Source organism: Myotis yumanensis, unplaced genomic scaffold, assembly GCF_028538775.1.
Source record: "Myotis yumanensis isolate MYYU_CA2020_CCGP unplaced genomic scaffold, mMyoYum1.0.hap1 SCAF_8, whole genome shotgun sequence".
Taxonomy (NCBI): Eukaryota; Metazoa; Chordata; class Mammalia; order Chiroptera; family Vespertilionidae; genus Myotis; species Myotis yumanensis.
This window is the reverse complement of record NW_027223759.1, coordinates 6,924,841-6,942,761: the sequence shown is the minus strand read 5'-3', so window position 1 is coordinate 6,942,761 and position 17,921 is coordinate 6,924,841. Positions and strand designations below refer to the sequence as shown.

Genomic DNA, 17,921 nt, shown 5'->3' with positions numbered 1-17,921 from the left:
ACCTAGGGAAAAGGTCAAAGTGCTAGTAAGTGGCAAGAGCAGGACTAGAACCCCTGTTCACTCCTGAGCCAGGGCTCCTTCTATGTAACCACAGTGCCTAAGAAATTTAGTATCATGGTTTTGAAACGTTGTAGTTTAATGCAATTAAAACAAATCCCTGACAAATCAAAACTTACTAAAACATACACATATAACATTGTTTGTTCTCTAGAGATGATTAAAACTGCTAAAAGGAATTACTGTTTTATTCCATAGAACTTGATTCTTTTTTTTTTTTTTGAGAAATAAAAACTGCCTGCATATTTTGGGTATTTTTTTAAAAATGTATTTGGATACTGTGGCAAAACCCAGTATTTTTTACATATTTTATCTGAGCTCTTTAGAGTTAAAGATATTTGGGGGGAAATAAAATTTCCAAATTGATCCACCTGATAACAAATACCTCAACAGAATAAAAGACCAGTCACAAACCTCACCAATATAATACAGTATACACAGGGCTTCTTCCCAGATCTTATTTGATGAGGACTGTAATAGGCAAGGACAAGCAGTCCAGCTAAGAAAAGCCTGCTCCTGAGGCATGCTGTCTAAAAGGAGGCTGACGGTCACAGAGATTGCAATAAGTAAGTGTGCAAATATCCCAACTCTAAAGCGTCAGAGAGAGCCCTGGACAAGGACACAGCAGCCGGGACTACCCTTGACTGAACTGGCCTGTGAGCTTTGGGAACTAAGTCCTGTTACCTTTAGTTTAACTATAATCCTAATTTCAAAACTTGAATAAAAGATAAAGCTTAAAAAATACAATGCATTAACCAGGAAACCTAGTTTTAATTTTAAAAACAACAATCTTTTAAATTAAACCCAAAAAGTTTAATGCCATGTTTAAAAGTTTTGTTTACCTGCTGGGAAAATATTTATTGCTATTCAGAAGACATGCAGCACCATCAAGTGTGTGTCTAGTATAGTCTATAGCAGGACACTATAAAAGAAAGGATATAAAAATGCATCAACAAAGAGCTCTGCCTCTTAGTTTAGGTGTATTTATTATAGGTGTGTCTTATTCTAAAAACCTGAACATATCCTAAAAAAGAATTGCCTTATAATATCAGAATGACTAAAATTCAATGTCAGATCAATAAATAAGACTTTACCATCCCCATGAACTATATCAGATTCTAAAAGATACATGAGTCAATCTCCTAATTTCTCACTCCCAACACTGTGCCCAGGAGAAAACAGCATTTAGAGCTGGAAAGAACACCTGATTAGCTCATTAACCCTCTGACTTTACAAATGAGGAAACTGAAGCTGGTCAGTTTGCAGAGTCTGCACAGGCTTCTTCCAGGTCTAAAAATTATCTGTGGGCAAAGATAAGGAATCTTTCAAAACAAGCAGCCAGCTCAGAAGAGATCACAGAGATTTAGGTAAGCAAGCATGAAACTATCCCAGCTCTACAGCCTAAGACGGAGAGCCTGGAGAATGGTGCGCAGCAACAGGGACTACCAGTGACTGATGGCCCATGAATGACTTAGGCAGGATCATACAGTTAGGAAGGACTCAAAAACATGTGTATAGTAGGAATATACTGACCCCTCCGTCCACTGACTCACACTTCACAAATACCTCGAGGGATCACTGCCTCCTCACATCTTAGAAAGCATCCTTTATTGTATCTGCCACCCTATTATCCTAGCAGCTTTCTAAAGAATTTTCTCCTTGACCTCCTTTGAAATTTAACATGAAATTTATATCTTTACATTTTAATAAACTTGCCTTATCCTACTCCATTTATCAGAAACAATGAAACCTACGGTCTCAGGGCAAATCAGCAAACCTACTAAAGGAAAAATAAACCTACTGAAGGAAAAATAAAACTGCAAAGTAGCCTCCTCACTCAGTTCTTTTGGGGGCAGACAGGGAGAAGGACAAAGGACAGAAGAGTGAGAATGAATCAGGGATTCACTTGAAGGGAAAAATGAACTGGTATTTAGAAATGTAAATCAGCTGGAGAAACCAAGATGGCGGCATAGGTAAACACCGGAAATTGCTGCCTCGCACAACCACTTCAAAAATACAACTAAAACGGACATCATCCAGAACCACAGGAAGGCTGGCTGAGTGGAAATTCTACAACTAGAAGGGAAGAGAAAAGCACACTGAGACTCAGAGGCGGTGCGGAAATAAAGTGCAGAGGTATGGAGGCGCACGCGGAAAGGGCTGGCAACTGAGGATGAGGTTGTCTTTTTCAATCGGGATGGAGTCTCAAGCTCCTGACTGCTCTGAACTCCAGTTCCGGGAAGTCTCTTGGGACCCAGACTCATATGGGGAGAAACTGGACTGACTGGCATTAGGCGGAACTTGAGGGCGGCTTTCTCTCAGAGGTGCTTGCAGCGATTACCGCGGGACACTGAGACCCAGGGCCTCTTAGGGCAGGACTGAGGAGCAGCCATAGCTGTTTGCTCTGCCCTGTTGATTCCCTGAGACCCTGCCCCACCCAAGCTGTGCGAAGAGGCTTTTGCATATGAATGACCTGGCCCTTTGCAATCTGAAAATTACCTAACAAAGTACAGCTGGGTCAGAGAGACCCAGAACACCCCAAAGAAGGCCCAAGGCCCCACAGCAGCTTGCATTGCTTCACAGCTGGGCACCTCCAAACCCCAAACAAAGAAGAGGAATCTGCTGATCTCTTCGTAGCTCCTGCTGGGTAGCCTCAGGCAGAGGATAAATTAGCACCTCCTTAGATCCAAGAGCCAGTGTACCCAGTGGTCAGAGTGGGACCTTCCAGATTACAACTCCTCAGATCCATAAGGGACACACTCAGGGGGCAGACTCAGTGAGCACCAAAGCCCCACTGAAGCAAGTCTTGCCCCAGAAGGGTGTCTCCAGCACAGAAGTTCTCCCACTGCAGACACAGCTGATTCTCACAGCCAATTGGCCTGGAGTCCAATTCCTCCCAGTGACACCTACAACAATCAAGGCTTAACTACAACAAGACTATGCACAAAGCCTACAAAGGGGTGCACCAAGAGTGTCCACCTCAGGTAATTGGGGAGGCTAAGGCACTGGGCCCTATAGGACACATAGCACAGAAAGCTACTCTATCAACACAGGGAAGCATAAAAATTGCGGAGACAAAGAAACAGGTCACAAATGACAGAAATGGAGGAGAGCAAACTACTGGATATAGAGTTCAAAACCACACTTTTAAGGTTTTTCAAGAATTTTCTAGAAACCGCCGATAAATTTAGTGAGACCTTTAATAAATCTAGTGAGACCCTAGAGGGTATGAAAAAGGACCAACTAGAAATTAAGCATACACTGACTGAAATAAAGAATATTATACAGACACCCAACAGCAGACCAGAGGATCCCAAGAATCAAGTCAAAGATTTTAAATACGAAGAAGCAAAAAACACCCAACCAGAAAAACAAAAAGAAAAAGGAATCCAAAAATACGAAGATAGTGTAAGAAGCCTCTGGGGCAACTTCAAGTGTACCAACATCCGAATTATGGGGGTGCCAGAAGAAGAGAGAGAGCAAGATATTGAAAACCTATTTGAAGAAATAATGACAGAAAACTTCCCCTACCTGGTGAAAAAATAGACTTACAAGTCCAGGAAGTGCAGAGAACCCCAAACAAAAGGAATCCAAAGAGGACCACACCAAGACACATCATAATTAAAATGCCAAGAGCAAAAGACAAAGAGAGAATCTTAACAGCAGCAAGAGAAAAAAAGCCAGTTACCTACAGGGGAGTACCCATACGACTGTCAGCTGATTTCTCAACAGAAACTATGCAGGCCAGAAGGGAGTGGCAAGAAATATTCAAAGTGATGAATAGCAAGAACTTACAACCAAGATTACTTTACCCAGCAAAGCTACCATTTAGAATTGAAGGTCAGATAAAGAGCTTCACAGATAAGAAAAAGCTAAAGTTTATCACCGCCAAACCAGTATTATATGAAATGCTGAAAGGTATCCTTTAAGAAGAGGAAGAAGAAGAAAAAGGTAAAGATACAAATTATGAACAACAAATACACATCTATCAACAAGTGAATCTAAAAATCAAGTGAATAAAAAATCTGATGAACAGAATAAACTGGTGAATATAATAGAATCAGGGGCATAGAAAGGGAGTGGACTGACAATTTTCGGGGGGAAAGGGATATGGGGCTGCGGGAAGAGACTGGACAAAAATCGTGCACCTATGGATGAGGACGGTGAGGGGGTAAGGGCAGAGGGTGGGGTGGGAACCGGGTGGAGGGGAGCTATGGGGGGGAAAAAAGAGGAACACCTGTAATAATCTGAAGAATAAAGATTTAATTTAAAAAAAAGAAATGTAAATCAGTCACTACTAAATATAGCTTATTACAGTGTGATGGTAAATACATAAAGATAATCTGAACAAACAAACAAAAAAAAACAAGTATCACATGATCTCACTCATATGTGGACTCTAATGAACAAAATAAATCCAGACTAGAAGCATTGAACAGAATGTGGCATCTCAGAGGAAGGTGTGGGTGAGTAGGTGGGAAGAGATCAACCAAAGAACTTGTATGCATATATGCATAATCCATGGACACAGACAATAGTGTGGTGAAGGCCTGGGGCAGAGGGTATACCAAAGGGTCTTGGGTTCGGTTTCCGGTCAAGGGCAGATAGTGGCTTCCAGGTTTCAATCCCTGCCCAGGTTCAGATGAGATGTTTCTTTCTTTCCCCCACTCCCTCCCTAACTTCCACTCTCTCTAAAAAACAATGGAAAAAATATCCCCCGGTGACAATTTAGAAATTGTGGTAAAATACATAGAACACAACATTTGCCATTTTAACTATTTTTAAATGTATAGTTAGTGGCATTAATTACATTCAGTGTCATGCAACCAACACAACTATTTCTAACCAAAGGTTTTTCATCATCCCAAACAGAAACTCTATAACATTAATCAATACCTTCCCACACTCCTCACCAGTCCCTGGTACCCTTTCAAGATATTTCATGTAAGTAGAATCATAAAATAGCTGTCCCTTTGTGTCTGGCTTATTTGGCTCGGTATAATGTCCTCAAGGTTCATCCATGCTGTAGCATATATCCGAACTTCATTCCTTTTCATGGCTGAAAAATATTCCCTTGTATGTATACACCATATTCTGTTTACCCATTCTCCATGTAACTGCCCAATTATGAAAAATGATACTAATTATAAGAAATCCTGCCCTAGCTGGTTTGGCTCAGAGGATAGAGCGTCAGCCTGCGGACTGAAGGGTCCCGGGTTTAATTCCAGTCAAGGGCACATGTCCAGGTTGCGGGCTCGATCCCTAGGAGGGGGCATGAAGGAGGCAGCCAATCAATGATTCTCTCTTATCACTGATGTTTCTATCTCTCTCCTTCTCCCTTCCTCTCTGAGATCAATAAAAATATATTTTTAAAAAAAGAAATTCTAAAACAGCACTGTGGCAATAACCTTGCAGCAAAGAACACGAAACCAACTGGCAAAATAAAGAGTGAACTAAAACCTCTAAAAACTTGTCTACCACAGTCTTGTAGAAATTTAAGTTATGGCCATTTTATTAGTCATTCTACTTTATAAATTCTCACCTCTTTTGGAGTTTTATGAGCTGCACAAAGAAAAATCCACTGCTCAGTTGCTGTCATCTGAGTACATGTGTCTGGATGGCATTCGCTCTGTTAAAATGTTACATTTCTTAATATGTAAAGCAATTAAAAAGTTTATCATTTGGGTTACTACATTTCCATGTACAATTCTCATTAGAAATTTTACATAAGTCTTGTAAGCACATTAAGTTATAAAACAAGGGGGAGAACTTTCTATTAGAACTTTAACTTGAAAATATTACCTGAAGTTTGACAGCAAGTCCATTGAGCTCAAGACAGAATTGCCTAAAAATTCAAATATATAAATGAAAAGTCTTAAGTATTTTCCACATTATATTTAGAATATTAATTTAAAATACAGAACCCTACCAATGCCATCCATCCTCCCTCATCAACGTTATCAACACCACATGAATTTAAATGGCACATTTCCTACAAAGACATGCAGATTAATAAACAAAATTCAAAACAAATGATCATAAAAAAGTTCAATATCAGAATTCAAGAATTTGATCACTCTTAACACTGGAAATTGATACAATTTTACTGAGAAGTATTTTAGAAAAATTTACCAGGACACTTAGAAAGTGTATTTTTTTTTATTAAGTCATTCTCCTAAGAACCAATTCTAATTAAATAATCAGAATTATATGCAGATATATGTACAAAGATGTTCACAGAAACCATATACATAAAAAAACTTTTTTTTAACATTCTAAATGATTAGCAACTGAAGAGTAATAAAATGTTGGTAAAGGATATACAAAGGATATATGTTTATACTCACAGTAAGATTCCAGTTATGTGTAAAATTATATGCATTCCTATATCCATATACAGATATACAAAAAAGACTACTTTTTATACCCCTACATATTTTATAAGTTTTTTTATGACTACAAACATGTCTTTGTAAAACCTTCCATCATAATATAGAAGAACGCCTTCCATAATCCCACCACCTCTTCTGAAAAGGTAATTACTGTTTATAGCAAATTTGATTTTATATATAATGATTTTAAATATATTGGGATCATATACACAATTTTGTAACTTGCTTTTTTGTCACTTAACAGATCATGGGCATTTTTTTCATGACATCTTTTCCTTCTAAAATTCCCAAATTGAGAATTACAAGCCTAGAACAATTCTTGGAACATTGTTAAGTGCTCAAAAAATATTGCCATGACACAAAAATAACTTACTTCATAACTAAATGAAATACTAAATGTTGCCCTAACCGGTTTGGCTCAGTGGATAGAGCGTCGGCCTGCGGACTGAAGGGTCCCGGGTTCGATTCCGGTCAAGGACATGTACCTTGGTTGCAGGCACATCCCCAGTGGGGGCTGTGCAGGAGGCAGCTGATGGATGTTCCTCTCATCGATGTTTCAAACACTCTATCCCTCTCCCTTTCTCTTCCTCTCTATAAAAAATCAATAAAATATAAAAAAAAAGAAATATTAAATGTTCCCTCCAAAAATTCTATCAAATTACTTACTCCTGTGTTTCCCCATCAAACCAATAAGAACACTATAGTCCTGAAAACGCAAAGCTAAGCCCTGGCAGTGTAACTCAGTTGGCTGGAGTTGTCCCAGTCCCATGGAGGAAGGGCTGCCAGTTCCATGCCTGGTCAGAGCACACGCCCAATAGGGGGCATGCAGGAGGCAGCCAATCGATGTTACACTCTCACATGGTTGTTTCTCACTCTCTCCCTCTCCCTTCCCCTCTCTCTAAAAATCAATAAAAATGTTTTTTAAAAATAAATGCAAGGGGCTGGGTGGAGGGGGACAAAGAGAAGAGGAAGTAGGAAACATCTGTAATACTGTCAACAATAAAAAAATATATAGTCCAACTGGTGTGGCTCAGCAGTTGATTGTCTACCTATAAACAAGGAGGTCACAGTTGATTCCCAATCAGGCCACATGCCTGGGTTTCGGGCTCGATCCCCAGTGGGGGGTGTGCATAAGAAAGAAGAGAGAGGGAGAGAGAGATAGAAACATCAGTGATAAGAGAGAATCATTGATCCACTGCCTCCTGCACACCCCCTCCTGGGGATCATGCTCTCAAGCCGGGCATGTGCCCTGACTGGGAACCGAACTGTGACCTCAACCACTGAGCCACGCCAGCTGGGCAATAAAAACATATTTTAAAAAAAAAGACATTATGTCTTTGCAAAATCTAGACAACATGCCTGCAACATCAATTTTAAAAAGTTCCTTATCTACAAATTGAGGCACTCATCACAGAAAATGTGGTCTAATTAATTGGGGAAAAGCTATACTATATTTATTATTTTAAAATAAACTCAAAAGTAACAAACCCCGATGAACATATTATCCATTCTGCATTCTCCATATTTAAACTATGAACTCATCCCAACTCCCATTTATACTAGAAAGTTGATAAATTCAAGAAACCATCTAGTAACTTCAGGATATAGCTGCTTCTAAAGTTAACTCTAGTTAACTAGTCCTTCACTCATCATTAATTTTCTCATTCAAAGGATATAATGAAAAGCTCCAAAATTCCTTATTGCAGGATTACAATTAATCTATATTTTCCAAAGGGAAGACTGAAAGTTCACAGTAGTTAATAGGTAACTCATCAGATACCAAGCCTATACCAGGAACTTGACATGATCCTCTACAGCAGCAGTTCTCAACCTGTGGGTCGCTTTCACAGGGTTGCCTAAGACCATCGGAAAACACATATATAATTACATATTGTTTTTGTGATTAATCACTATGCTTTAATTATGTTCAATTTGTAACAATGAAAATACATCCTGCATATCAGATATTTACATTACGATTCATAACAGTAGCAACATTACAGTTATGAAGTAGCAACGAAAATAATTTTATGGTTGGAGGTCACCACAACATGAGGAACTGTATTAAAGGTCGAGGCATTAGGAAGGTTGAGAACCACTGCTCTAGAGAGATAGCTATTCATGAGTAGGTAAATGGAAATAATGCATTTGTGGTTAACAGATATGATTAAGGAAAACTGTGTAAAAACATAAGGCCCAAATCCATAAATGTAAAAAATAATCAGTAAATATCAAAGTTGAAAACTTTATAACACTGAAAATATAAAAACTTTAGAATTTGCTTTTTGATCTGCAGTTAATAATTATTTTATTTATAATTCATAATTAATACTAAAGGTTATTTTTTACTAATAAATACTATTACTATTTTGATTTATCACAAGGACTTACCTTAAATGTTCATACTTCCACACACCTTCATCTTGGCCTTCAGGTGGTTCAAGAATTTTGTCAATATTGGAACAATCTGCTCTTATGTTCTGTTGAATATACTATAAACAAAGAGGTTCTTATAGTTAATTAAAATATTATACTACATGGTAAATCTTATATTAAACATATGTAATTTTTTAATATATAAAAACTGCTCTTGCCTGCCCAGCATGGCTCAGTGGTTGAGCATCAACCTATGAACCAGGAGGTCATGGTTCAATTCCCAGTGAGGGCACATACCCAGGTTTGGGGCTCGATCCCCAGTAGGGGGTATGCAGGAGGCATGGTTTTCTTTCTCTCTTTTTCTCTTTCTCTCTCTCTCTCTCTCTCTCTCTCTCTCTCTTTCTCTCTCTCTCTCTCTCTCAAATCATGAAAACATTTTTTTTTAAGTAAATAATCCCATAAAGCTGGTTATGAACTCCTGGGTGCAATCCTGATTTGTACACGAGTGCATGCATGGATCTTATCCTAATTAATATCTGACAGACTTTGAGAACTGAGCTAATGGCCGAAACCGGTTTGGCTCAGGGGATAGAGCATCGGCCTGCGGACTGGAGGGTCCGGGGTTCGATTCTGGTCAGGGGCATGTGCCTGGGTTGCGGGCACATCCCCAGTGGGGGCTGTGCAGGAGGCAGCTGATCGATGTTTCTCTCTCATCGATGTTTCTAACTCTCTCTCTCCCTTCCTCTCTGTAAAAAATCAATAAAATATATTTAAAAAAAAAAAAAGAGAACTGAGCTAATGGATATACCTCCACCTACCAGTGGTCGGCAAACTCATTAGTCAACAGAGCCAAATATCAACAGTACAACCATTGAAATTTCTTTTGAGAGCCAAATTTTTTAAACTTAAAATATATAGGTAGGCACATTGTTATTAACTTAATTAGGGTACTCCTAAGGCTTAGGAAGAGCCACTCTCAAGGGGCCAAAAAGCCGCATGTGGCTCTCGAGCCGCAGTTTGTCCACGCCAGTGATGGCGAACCTTTTGAGCTCGGTGTGTCAGCATTTTGAAAAACCCTAACTTAACTCTGGTGCCGTGTCACACATAGAAATTTTTTGATATTTGCAACCATAGTAAAACAAAGACTTATATTTTTTATATTTATTTTATATATTTAAATGCCATTTAACAGAGAAAAATCAACCAAAAAAATGAGTTCGCATGTCATAGGTTCACCATCACTGGACTAGGCTGACAACAGATTGGTGCGCACACACACACAACAGATGCAAAAAGGTTTTGAAAACTAAACTAACATTGGAACCTCAGTTCAGTTGGAACTTGCAACCTGTATCTAACAAAGTCAAATGCCTGCTATAACAAAAATATCACATTCTCCATTGGGTTAAATAAGACCAGAGTATAAACATAATATTCAAAATGTCCAGGATATAATCTAGAATTAGTTGGCATACAAAAATACATGAAAATCTCAATTATCATGGGGAAAAACAAGCACTAGACACCAATGACAAGATGACACAGATATTGGAAATTACCTGACAAAGTCTTTAGAGCAGCTACTTAAAAACTGCTTGAATGTAAAATTACAAACACTTGAAACAAACGTATCAATAAAGAAAGATAAAAAGAGCCAAATGGAAATTTTTTTTAAATTTTCTATTGCTACAGTGATTTCTATTCTTTTTTTAAAATATATTTTTATTTATTTCAGAGAAGAAGGGAGAGGGAGAGAGAGATAGAAACATCAATGATGAGAGAGAATCACTGATTGGCCGCCTCCTGCATGCCCCATATTGGGGACTGAGCCTGCAACAAGGCATATGCCCCGACCAGGAATCAAACCGTGACCTCCTGGTTCACAGTTCAACGCTCAACCAACTGGGTGCCAAATGGAAATTTTAGAACTGGAAAACACAACCACCAAAGTAAAACACTCACTGGACTCAATAGCAGAATGGAGATAACACAGTAAAGAACCAATAAACTTGTAGATAGATAAATAAATATTATCCAATCTGAACAACAGAAATTAAAAGGAATAAAAACAATAATAAACAGAGCCTCAGGAACTTGTCAGACAATAACAAAAGATTTAAGAGTCATGTCACCATCATCCCACAAAAAGAAAAAGAATGTGGTGCTAAAAAACATATCTGAATAAATAATGGCTAAAAAGTTTCCAAGTTGGGAAAAGACATAAACCTACAAATTCAAGTAGGTGAATAGGCTTATGGGGAGTTATTGTTTAATGGGTACAGAGTTTTAGTTGGAGAAGATGAATTCTCAAGATAGATGGAGGTGGTAATGGCTGCATAAAAATGTAAATGTACTAACACAACAAAACTGTACGCTTAAAATGGGGAAAAGTGGTAAATTTTACATATTTTTTTATCACAATTAAAAAAAGCAGAATGAGTACCAAACAGGAAAACCCAAAGAGTCTGGCCAGCATGGCTCAGTGGTTGAGCGCTGACCTATGAACCAGATCTCGGTTCCATTCCCAGGCAGGGCACATGCCTGGGTTGCAGGTTCGATCTCCAGTAGGGGGCGTGCAGAAGGCAGCCCATCAATAATTAACTCTCTCTAGCCCTAACCGGTTTGGCTCAATGGATAGAGTGTCGGCCTGAGGACTCAAGAGTCCCAGGTTCGATTCTGGTCAAGGACATGTACCTTGTCTGCAGGCATATACCCAGTAGGGAGTGTGCAGGAGGCAGCTGATCAATGTTTCTCTCTCATCAATGTTTCTAACTCTCTATCCCTATTCCTTCCTCTCTGTAAAAAATCAATAAAATATATTTTTAAAAAAATAATTATCTCTCTTCATTGATGTTTCTAACTCCCTCTCCCTTCCTCTCTCTGAAATTAATTAAAAACATATTTTAAAAAAAGAAAGAAAACCCAAAGAAATTCATGCCCAGGCACATAATTAAACTACCAGAGCCCGGCTGGTGTGGCTCAGTGGCCGAGCATCAACCCATGATCCAGGAAATCGGGTTCAATTCCCGGTCAAGGCACATGCCCAGGTTGCAGGTTCGATCCCTTGTAGGGGGTGTGCAGGAGGCAACCAATCAATGATTCACTCTCATCACTGATATTTCTATCACTCTCTCTCCCTCTTTGAAAACAATTTTTAAAATATTTTTTAAAAGATAACGTCATACTCACATACAAAAAGGCAATGCACAAAACCATTCATTCATGAATGCTCTTCCATTTTCTGTGCTAAATACCTAATATACTAAAATCCATTTTAAAGAATTTTATAATGATTATGAATTGTTTTTAAAGCTCAAAGAACTCAACTGTATTTCTATTTTATTCCTTAAGATCTTCAAATAACAATAAATCCAAATAGCTATCTACTTTTATTATCTGGCCATCAGACAAAGCCAAACAGCCTATTGTTATTGAATATTTTCTCTTTAAAAATGTTAGTTAACCAATGCCTAGTCCAATTTACTAGTACACACAATTTCAGGCATCCTTTTATTAATCCTTAAATGTGATCCTATATAATAAAAAGCTAATATGCAAATTGTCCCCTCGACCGGGAGTTCAACCAGGGGGCCGGACCTGCCGGCCAACCTCCCGCAGAACCTCCCCTCAGCTGGCCCTGCCCCTGATTGGCCCCCCCACCCCGATTGGGGGCAGGCCAGCCAGACCTCACCCGTGCACAAATTCATGCACCTGGCCTCTAGTTTTTTAATAATTAGCTATGGAAATTATTTTTTCCCCAGATTCCAGATTTTATTCATTTTGAAAAAATGACCAGCTGGTGTGTGTTTTTTTTTTTAACCCAACTAGTACAAAATGTGATTTTCAATAAGAATATTTAATAACATCCTGCCCCCCCCCCAAACAAATAAATAAATAAATAAATAAATAAGAATATCCTGCCCTGGCTGGTGTGGCTCAGTTGGTTGGAGTGTTATCCTGTACACCAAAAGGTTGAGCGTTCGATTCCCAGTAGGGGGCACATATAGGAGGCAACCACACACAGAGGGCGACCCACAGTGGGAACAGGGTCACAAGCAGGCGGGACCGGCCAACCTCTCGGTCCCTGGCCCCCTGGCCGTCAGGTTCCGATTGCCCCATGGCAATCGATGTTTCTCCCCCACCCTCCACTTCTCTCTCTAAAATCAATAAACATATCCTTGGGTGAGGATTTTAAAAAATGGTTAAAAAAAAAGTAAAACTTAGGTACATGTTCGCAAGTGTTCCGTCACCAAATCAATATGCTATTTCTATTTAATGTTATTCTAATTTAGTATTCAATTAATTTTGAATTAAGTTTACTGTAAAATCAAATTTGGTACACTAAATAGTACAGATTAACATATTTTAAGATATTAAAATATATTTGTTTGATTATAGTTTAATATGCCATCTTAAAACAAAATGAAGGTTGACAAAAGTTTTAAATGGCCATCCATTAATTCCACGGATTCTGGTTTGTGCTAAAAGACATAGGAATACTTAACTATCTCAAGGAAGGTCAACTGTTTAGTTTATTGGTGTTGCAAAAGAAACTATTGTTATTACCTGCTGCACAGCTAGTGTACTGTCCATTTCATCAAAGGATTCATCAGGCCAATTATAGAAATCCTATAAAAAAATTCATGGTTAAAATACAAGATGCAATACCATTATGATTAACTTCAATTCTTAATAAAAATCCAAAGTTATACTAGAGGAAAGGAAAAGCGCTCATATTGTAAGCATTGTGGTTATCCTATATAATAAAAGCCCAGCAACCATAAAGGCAGAACGACCAGAATGACCGCTCAAGCAGTCACTATGAGGTGCACTGACCACCTCTTGGTCCCTACCCCTGGCCCGCAGGCTCCAATCGCCCAATGGCAAATGGGGACCCGGGAGTGGGTGGCGGGGGATGTGGACGACACCAGGCCAAGACCCCGGCCCCAACGGTCGCTCTACACACAGAGGGTGACCCGTGGCGGAGGCGGGGCTGGCGAGCAGGTGGGAATGGCGGACCTCTTGGTCCTTCCCCCCGGCTGGCAGGCTCCGATCACCTGATGGTGAATGGGGAACCAGGGGTGGGTGGCAGGGGATGCAGGCAGCGCCAGGTCAAGGCCCGCACCCCACCGGTCGCCCCACACACAGAGGGTGACCCACAGTGGGGACAGGGTCACAAGCCGGCGGGACCGGCCAACCTCTCGATCCCTCGCTCCCCGGCTGTCAGGTTCCAATTGCCCGATGGCAAACTGGGAACCCGGGTGGGTGGCGGCGGGGGGGCAGGGCCGGCTGCTGACAGCCGGGGAAGATGGCCCTAATCACAGGATAGGCCTAGGAACAGTACCCCCGCACGACTTTCGTGTGCCGGGCCTCTAGTCTATAATAATAAAAGCGTAATATGCAAATCAACCAAACTACCAAACAGCAGAACGACCATCTGGATGACCACACTATGACACCCACTGGCGCCAGGCCAGTCAAGGCGGTGCAATGCAATTGGTCAGAGGCCCGGCCATCTCCCCATGATCACCCTGCAGAGGGAGCCCCAGGCCACCAACCAGCGGACTGCGGCAGGTGGGCGGGGCCTCCCTCTGCAGGGCAATCCATCTCTGAGCCCTGGCCGGGTGGACGGGGACTGCCTCTTTGGGGCCATCAATCACGGGGCTCCCAGACTGTGAGAGGGCACAGGCCAGGCTGAGGGACGCGCCCCACCCCAAGTGCACAAATTTCATGCACCAGGCCTCTACTCAATAAATAAGTTAAAGAAATTTTACTCAATGTTTTTAAGTGAACACCAAGATTTTATTTAATTGAACTACAAGTTACTTTTTCTCAACCACAAATCCTTCAATATGGCTCCCATAAACCTTTCATGTATCACTTGAGGAGATAAGTACTACTTTTTGTTTATGGTGGTTAAGTATCTTCTCAAAAAGTTACACTTAAAAGTCTCCAGGCACCTGAAGATTTGCCAGCTTGGCTTGTAGCTCAGTTGCAGGCTCCATTCTTGGCCCCAACCAATAGATGCCTCTCTCCAATTGATGATTATCTCTCTGTCTCTCCCCCTCCCTACCACTCTCTCTAAGAATCAATGGAAAAATATCCTTGGATGAAGGTTAATAAAAAAATAAAAATAAAAAATCTCAGGGCACCATAAAACTGATCAGTTTTTACCTGAGAACAGCTAGTGTTAGTAGTAGCACAAGTGTTATTTTATTTTAGAAAGACATTATAAACTATTATTCCAATTCTAATGATGTTCTAAATATCTAAACAAAATATGAGCTCCATCAAAAATAGAACAGCCAATATAATATTTGTTATTAAAATGTTAGAAAACACATAGTAATATACAGAAAAGATGTAAAAAAAAGTTAATTGGGAATTAAATATTCTGCCTCATCACACTTGTGATATACTTTAACACTGAAAGGAGGAAGCAAAAATCCAGGTTAATGAATGTTCTCATCTAATTCAGTCAATAAACACTTATTGAAAACCAACTATGTGCCAATTCCCAATCTAACCAATCTTAAAAAAAAGTAGGAAGACACTCCACTACTCTATGATAGCTCTAAATAAGTCAGCTTGGAATAGACTCATTTCACTGAAGGAAATTAGTGTGACAGGACAGCATGCTGTGTAAGCAGTCTTTTTTTTTTTAACCCTAATCTTTTATGCCACATTTTATTTAACAACCTTGATCTATGACAACGTGGAAAAAGCAAAGGAGCTTTCTTATATGTGACTTACTCATAGCAGACAGATGTATTAAAATATTAATTTACAATATATTATTTTCTTTCCTTTCAAACTTCATAACTTTTGAGTAAATAAAAATGGATAACAATTACCAGAATGTGAGTTCACTTCTTTTTTTGTAATATAAAATATAGAAGTTGATCACTTAATAAAAGAAAAAAACAACAACAATGTTCCCACAGAATAAGAAGTAAAGATATCTAAGAGAGTATTTGCAGGTAAAGAAAGTCTGGAAAGGGTAAAAAGCCTAAATAAAAATGTCCAGTAGTATGACAACAAAACTGCCAGAGCAACTGACAGCTAAATGTGACTCTAGTAAGGACTTCCAAACCAAATTCTCTAAAAGTCAATCCTAGAAGCAACTTGTTTAGGGAGAAAAAGTCACCAGTGAACTAAGAATGCAAAACTATGGGACCCTGAGCAAATGCAGAGGGTTCTCGGGGCTGATTCTCAGGGCCTCGGTTTTCTTATCTGTAACATGCATCTGGGAAGGTGTCTGGATCTCAAAGATTCCTTCGAAAGGACTCCCTTTCCAAAATTCTGTGCAAGATATGAAAAGCTACTCTCCGGCATACGGTCACAGCTTTATGGTTTTCTGTTTTGTTTTGTTGTGTGTCTTTTTCCCACTTGTACCACTTTTCCTTTAAAATTACATTGTAACACACCTCTTCTAATTTTAGAGCATCTACTCAAGAGCAAGCCATTTCAGCTGGCAGGTTCGTCAGACAGAGTCTAAAGGCCAATTTGATTTTTTAAAGAACGTGAGGCATCCCTCTTCTGCAAATCCCAAGAACCAATACCTAACTAAGCACCAACTCACCCAACTACTGCCCTCCTGAAAGCGAACACCAGTAAAATGATCACCAGTTCATTCCCTGTGCCTCACACATAACAACAAGGAAATTCACAGGAATGACCTCCAACCAGTCGCAACCGAGGATGAGCACTTGCCGGACCAGAGAACAGCTGCAGAGAGAAGTAGCCAAAGGCAAACAGCAGGAGGAGGCGCAGACAAGGATCGCCACCCAGATCCGGCTACACCAGCTGATGGGGCAAGCCGGGCAGGTGCGTCACACGCCAGGTGGGTCCTAGTCACCACGTAGGACCTAGTCGCCAGGTAGGTGGGACCTAGACACCAGGTGGGACCTAGACGCCAGGTGGGACCTAGTCGCCAGGTGGGACCTAGACGCCAGGTGGGACCCAGTCGCCAGGTGGGACCCAGTCGCCAGGTGGGACCTAGATGCCAGGTGGGACCTAGTCGCCAGGTGGGACCTAGACGCCAGGTGGGACCCAGTTGCCAGGTGGGACCCAGACGCCAGGTGGGACCCAGTCGCCAGGTGGGACCTAGATGCCAGGTGGGGCCTAGTCGCCAGGTGGGACCTAGATGCCAGGTGGGACCTAGTCGCCAGGTGGGACCTAGTCGCCAGGTGGGACCTAGTCGCCAGGTGGGACCTAGACGCCAGGTGGGACCTAGACGCCAGGTGGGACCTAGTCGCCAGGTGGGACCTAGATGCCAGGTGGGACCTAGATGCCAGGTGGGACCTAGTCGCCAGGTGGGACCTAGATGCCAGGTGGGACCTAGTCGCCAGGTGGGACCTAGTCGCCAGGTGGGACCTAGTCGCCAGGTGGGACCTAGATGCCAGGTGGGACCTAGTCGCCAGGTGGGACCTAGTCGCCAGGTGGGACCTAGATGCCAGGTGGGACCTAGATGCCAGGTGGGACCTAGACGCCAGGTGGGACCTAGTCGCCAGGTGGGACCTAGTCGCCAGGTGGGACCTAGACGCCAGGTGGGACCTAGTCGCCAGGTGGGACCTAGATGCCAGGTGGGACCTAGATGCCAGGTGGGACCTAGATGCCAGGTGGGACCTAGTCGCCAGGTGGGACCTAGATGCCAGGTGGGACCTAGTCGCCAGATGGGACCTAGTCGCCAGATGGGACCTAGATGCCAGGTGGGACCTAGTCGCCAGATGGGACCTAGTCGCCAGATGGGACCTAGTCGCCAGATGGGACCTAGATGCCAGGTGGGACCTAGATGCCAGGTGGGACCTAGATGCCAGGTGGGACCTAGTCGCCAGATGGGACCTAGTCGCCAGATGGGACCTAGATGCCAGGTGGGACCCAGTCGCCAGGACAGGTAGGCTGCGTTCACACGCCCTCCCATCCTGGCAGCCCGACACCCGCCCCCCCCCCCCTTTCGAAAGCCCAGCGGTGTCTCCTGGCCGGCGGCGCCCTCCGACGCAGGTCAACTGGGGTTCAGGGGGAGGCAGGCACCAGCGGAAGCTCCTGACAGGTCCCAGTCCCCGGCCGCGGCGACCCCCACCCGCCGCTCCGCCC

General features: G+C 41.6%; 1 protein-coding gene across 2 annotated transcripts in view; it reads right to left on the bottom strand.

Moving 5' to 3' along the window:
* Positions 1-17,921, bottom strand: part of LOC139014890 (MOB-like protein phocein) — a 41,068-nt gene that overhangs the window by 2,241 nt on the left and 20,906 nt on the right. For both annotated transcript variants that reach the window (XM_070421770.1, XM_070421766.1), the window contains 5 exons: positions 13,392-13,454; positions 8,841-8,941; positions 5,860-5,902; positions 5,600-5,686; positions 900-979 (listed from right to left, as the gene is read on the bottom strand). In XM_070421770.1, coding sequence (XP_070277871.1) covers positions 900-979; positions 5,600-5,686; positions 5,860-5,902; positions 8,841-8,941; positions 13,392-13,454 — 374 coding nt within the window. The remainder of the gene's footprint in view (positions 1-899; positions 980-5,599; positions 5,687-5,859; positions 5,903-8,840; positions 8,942-13,391; positions 13,455-17,921) is intronic.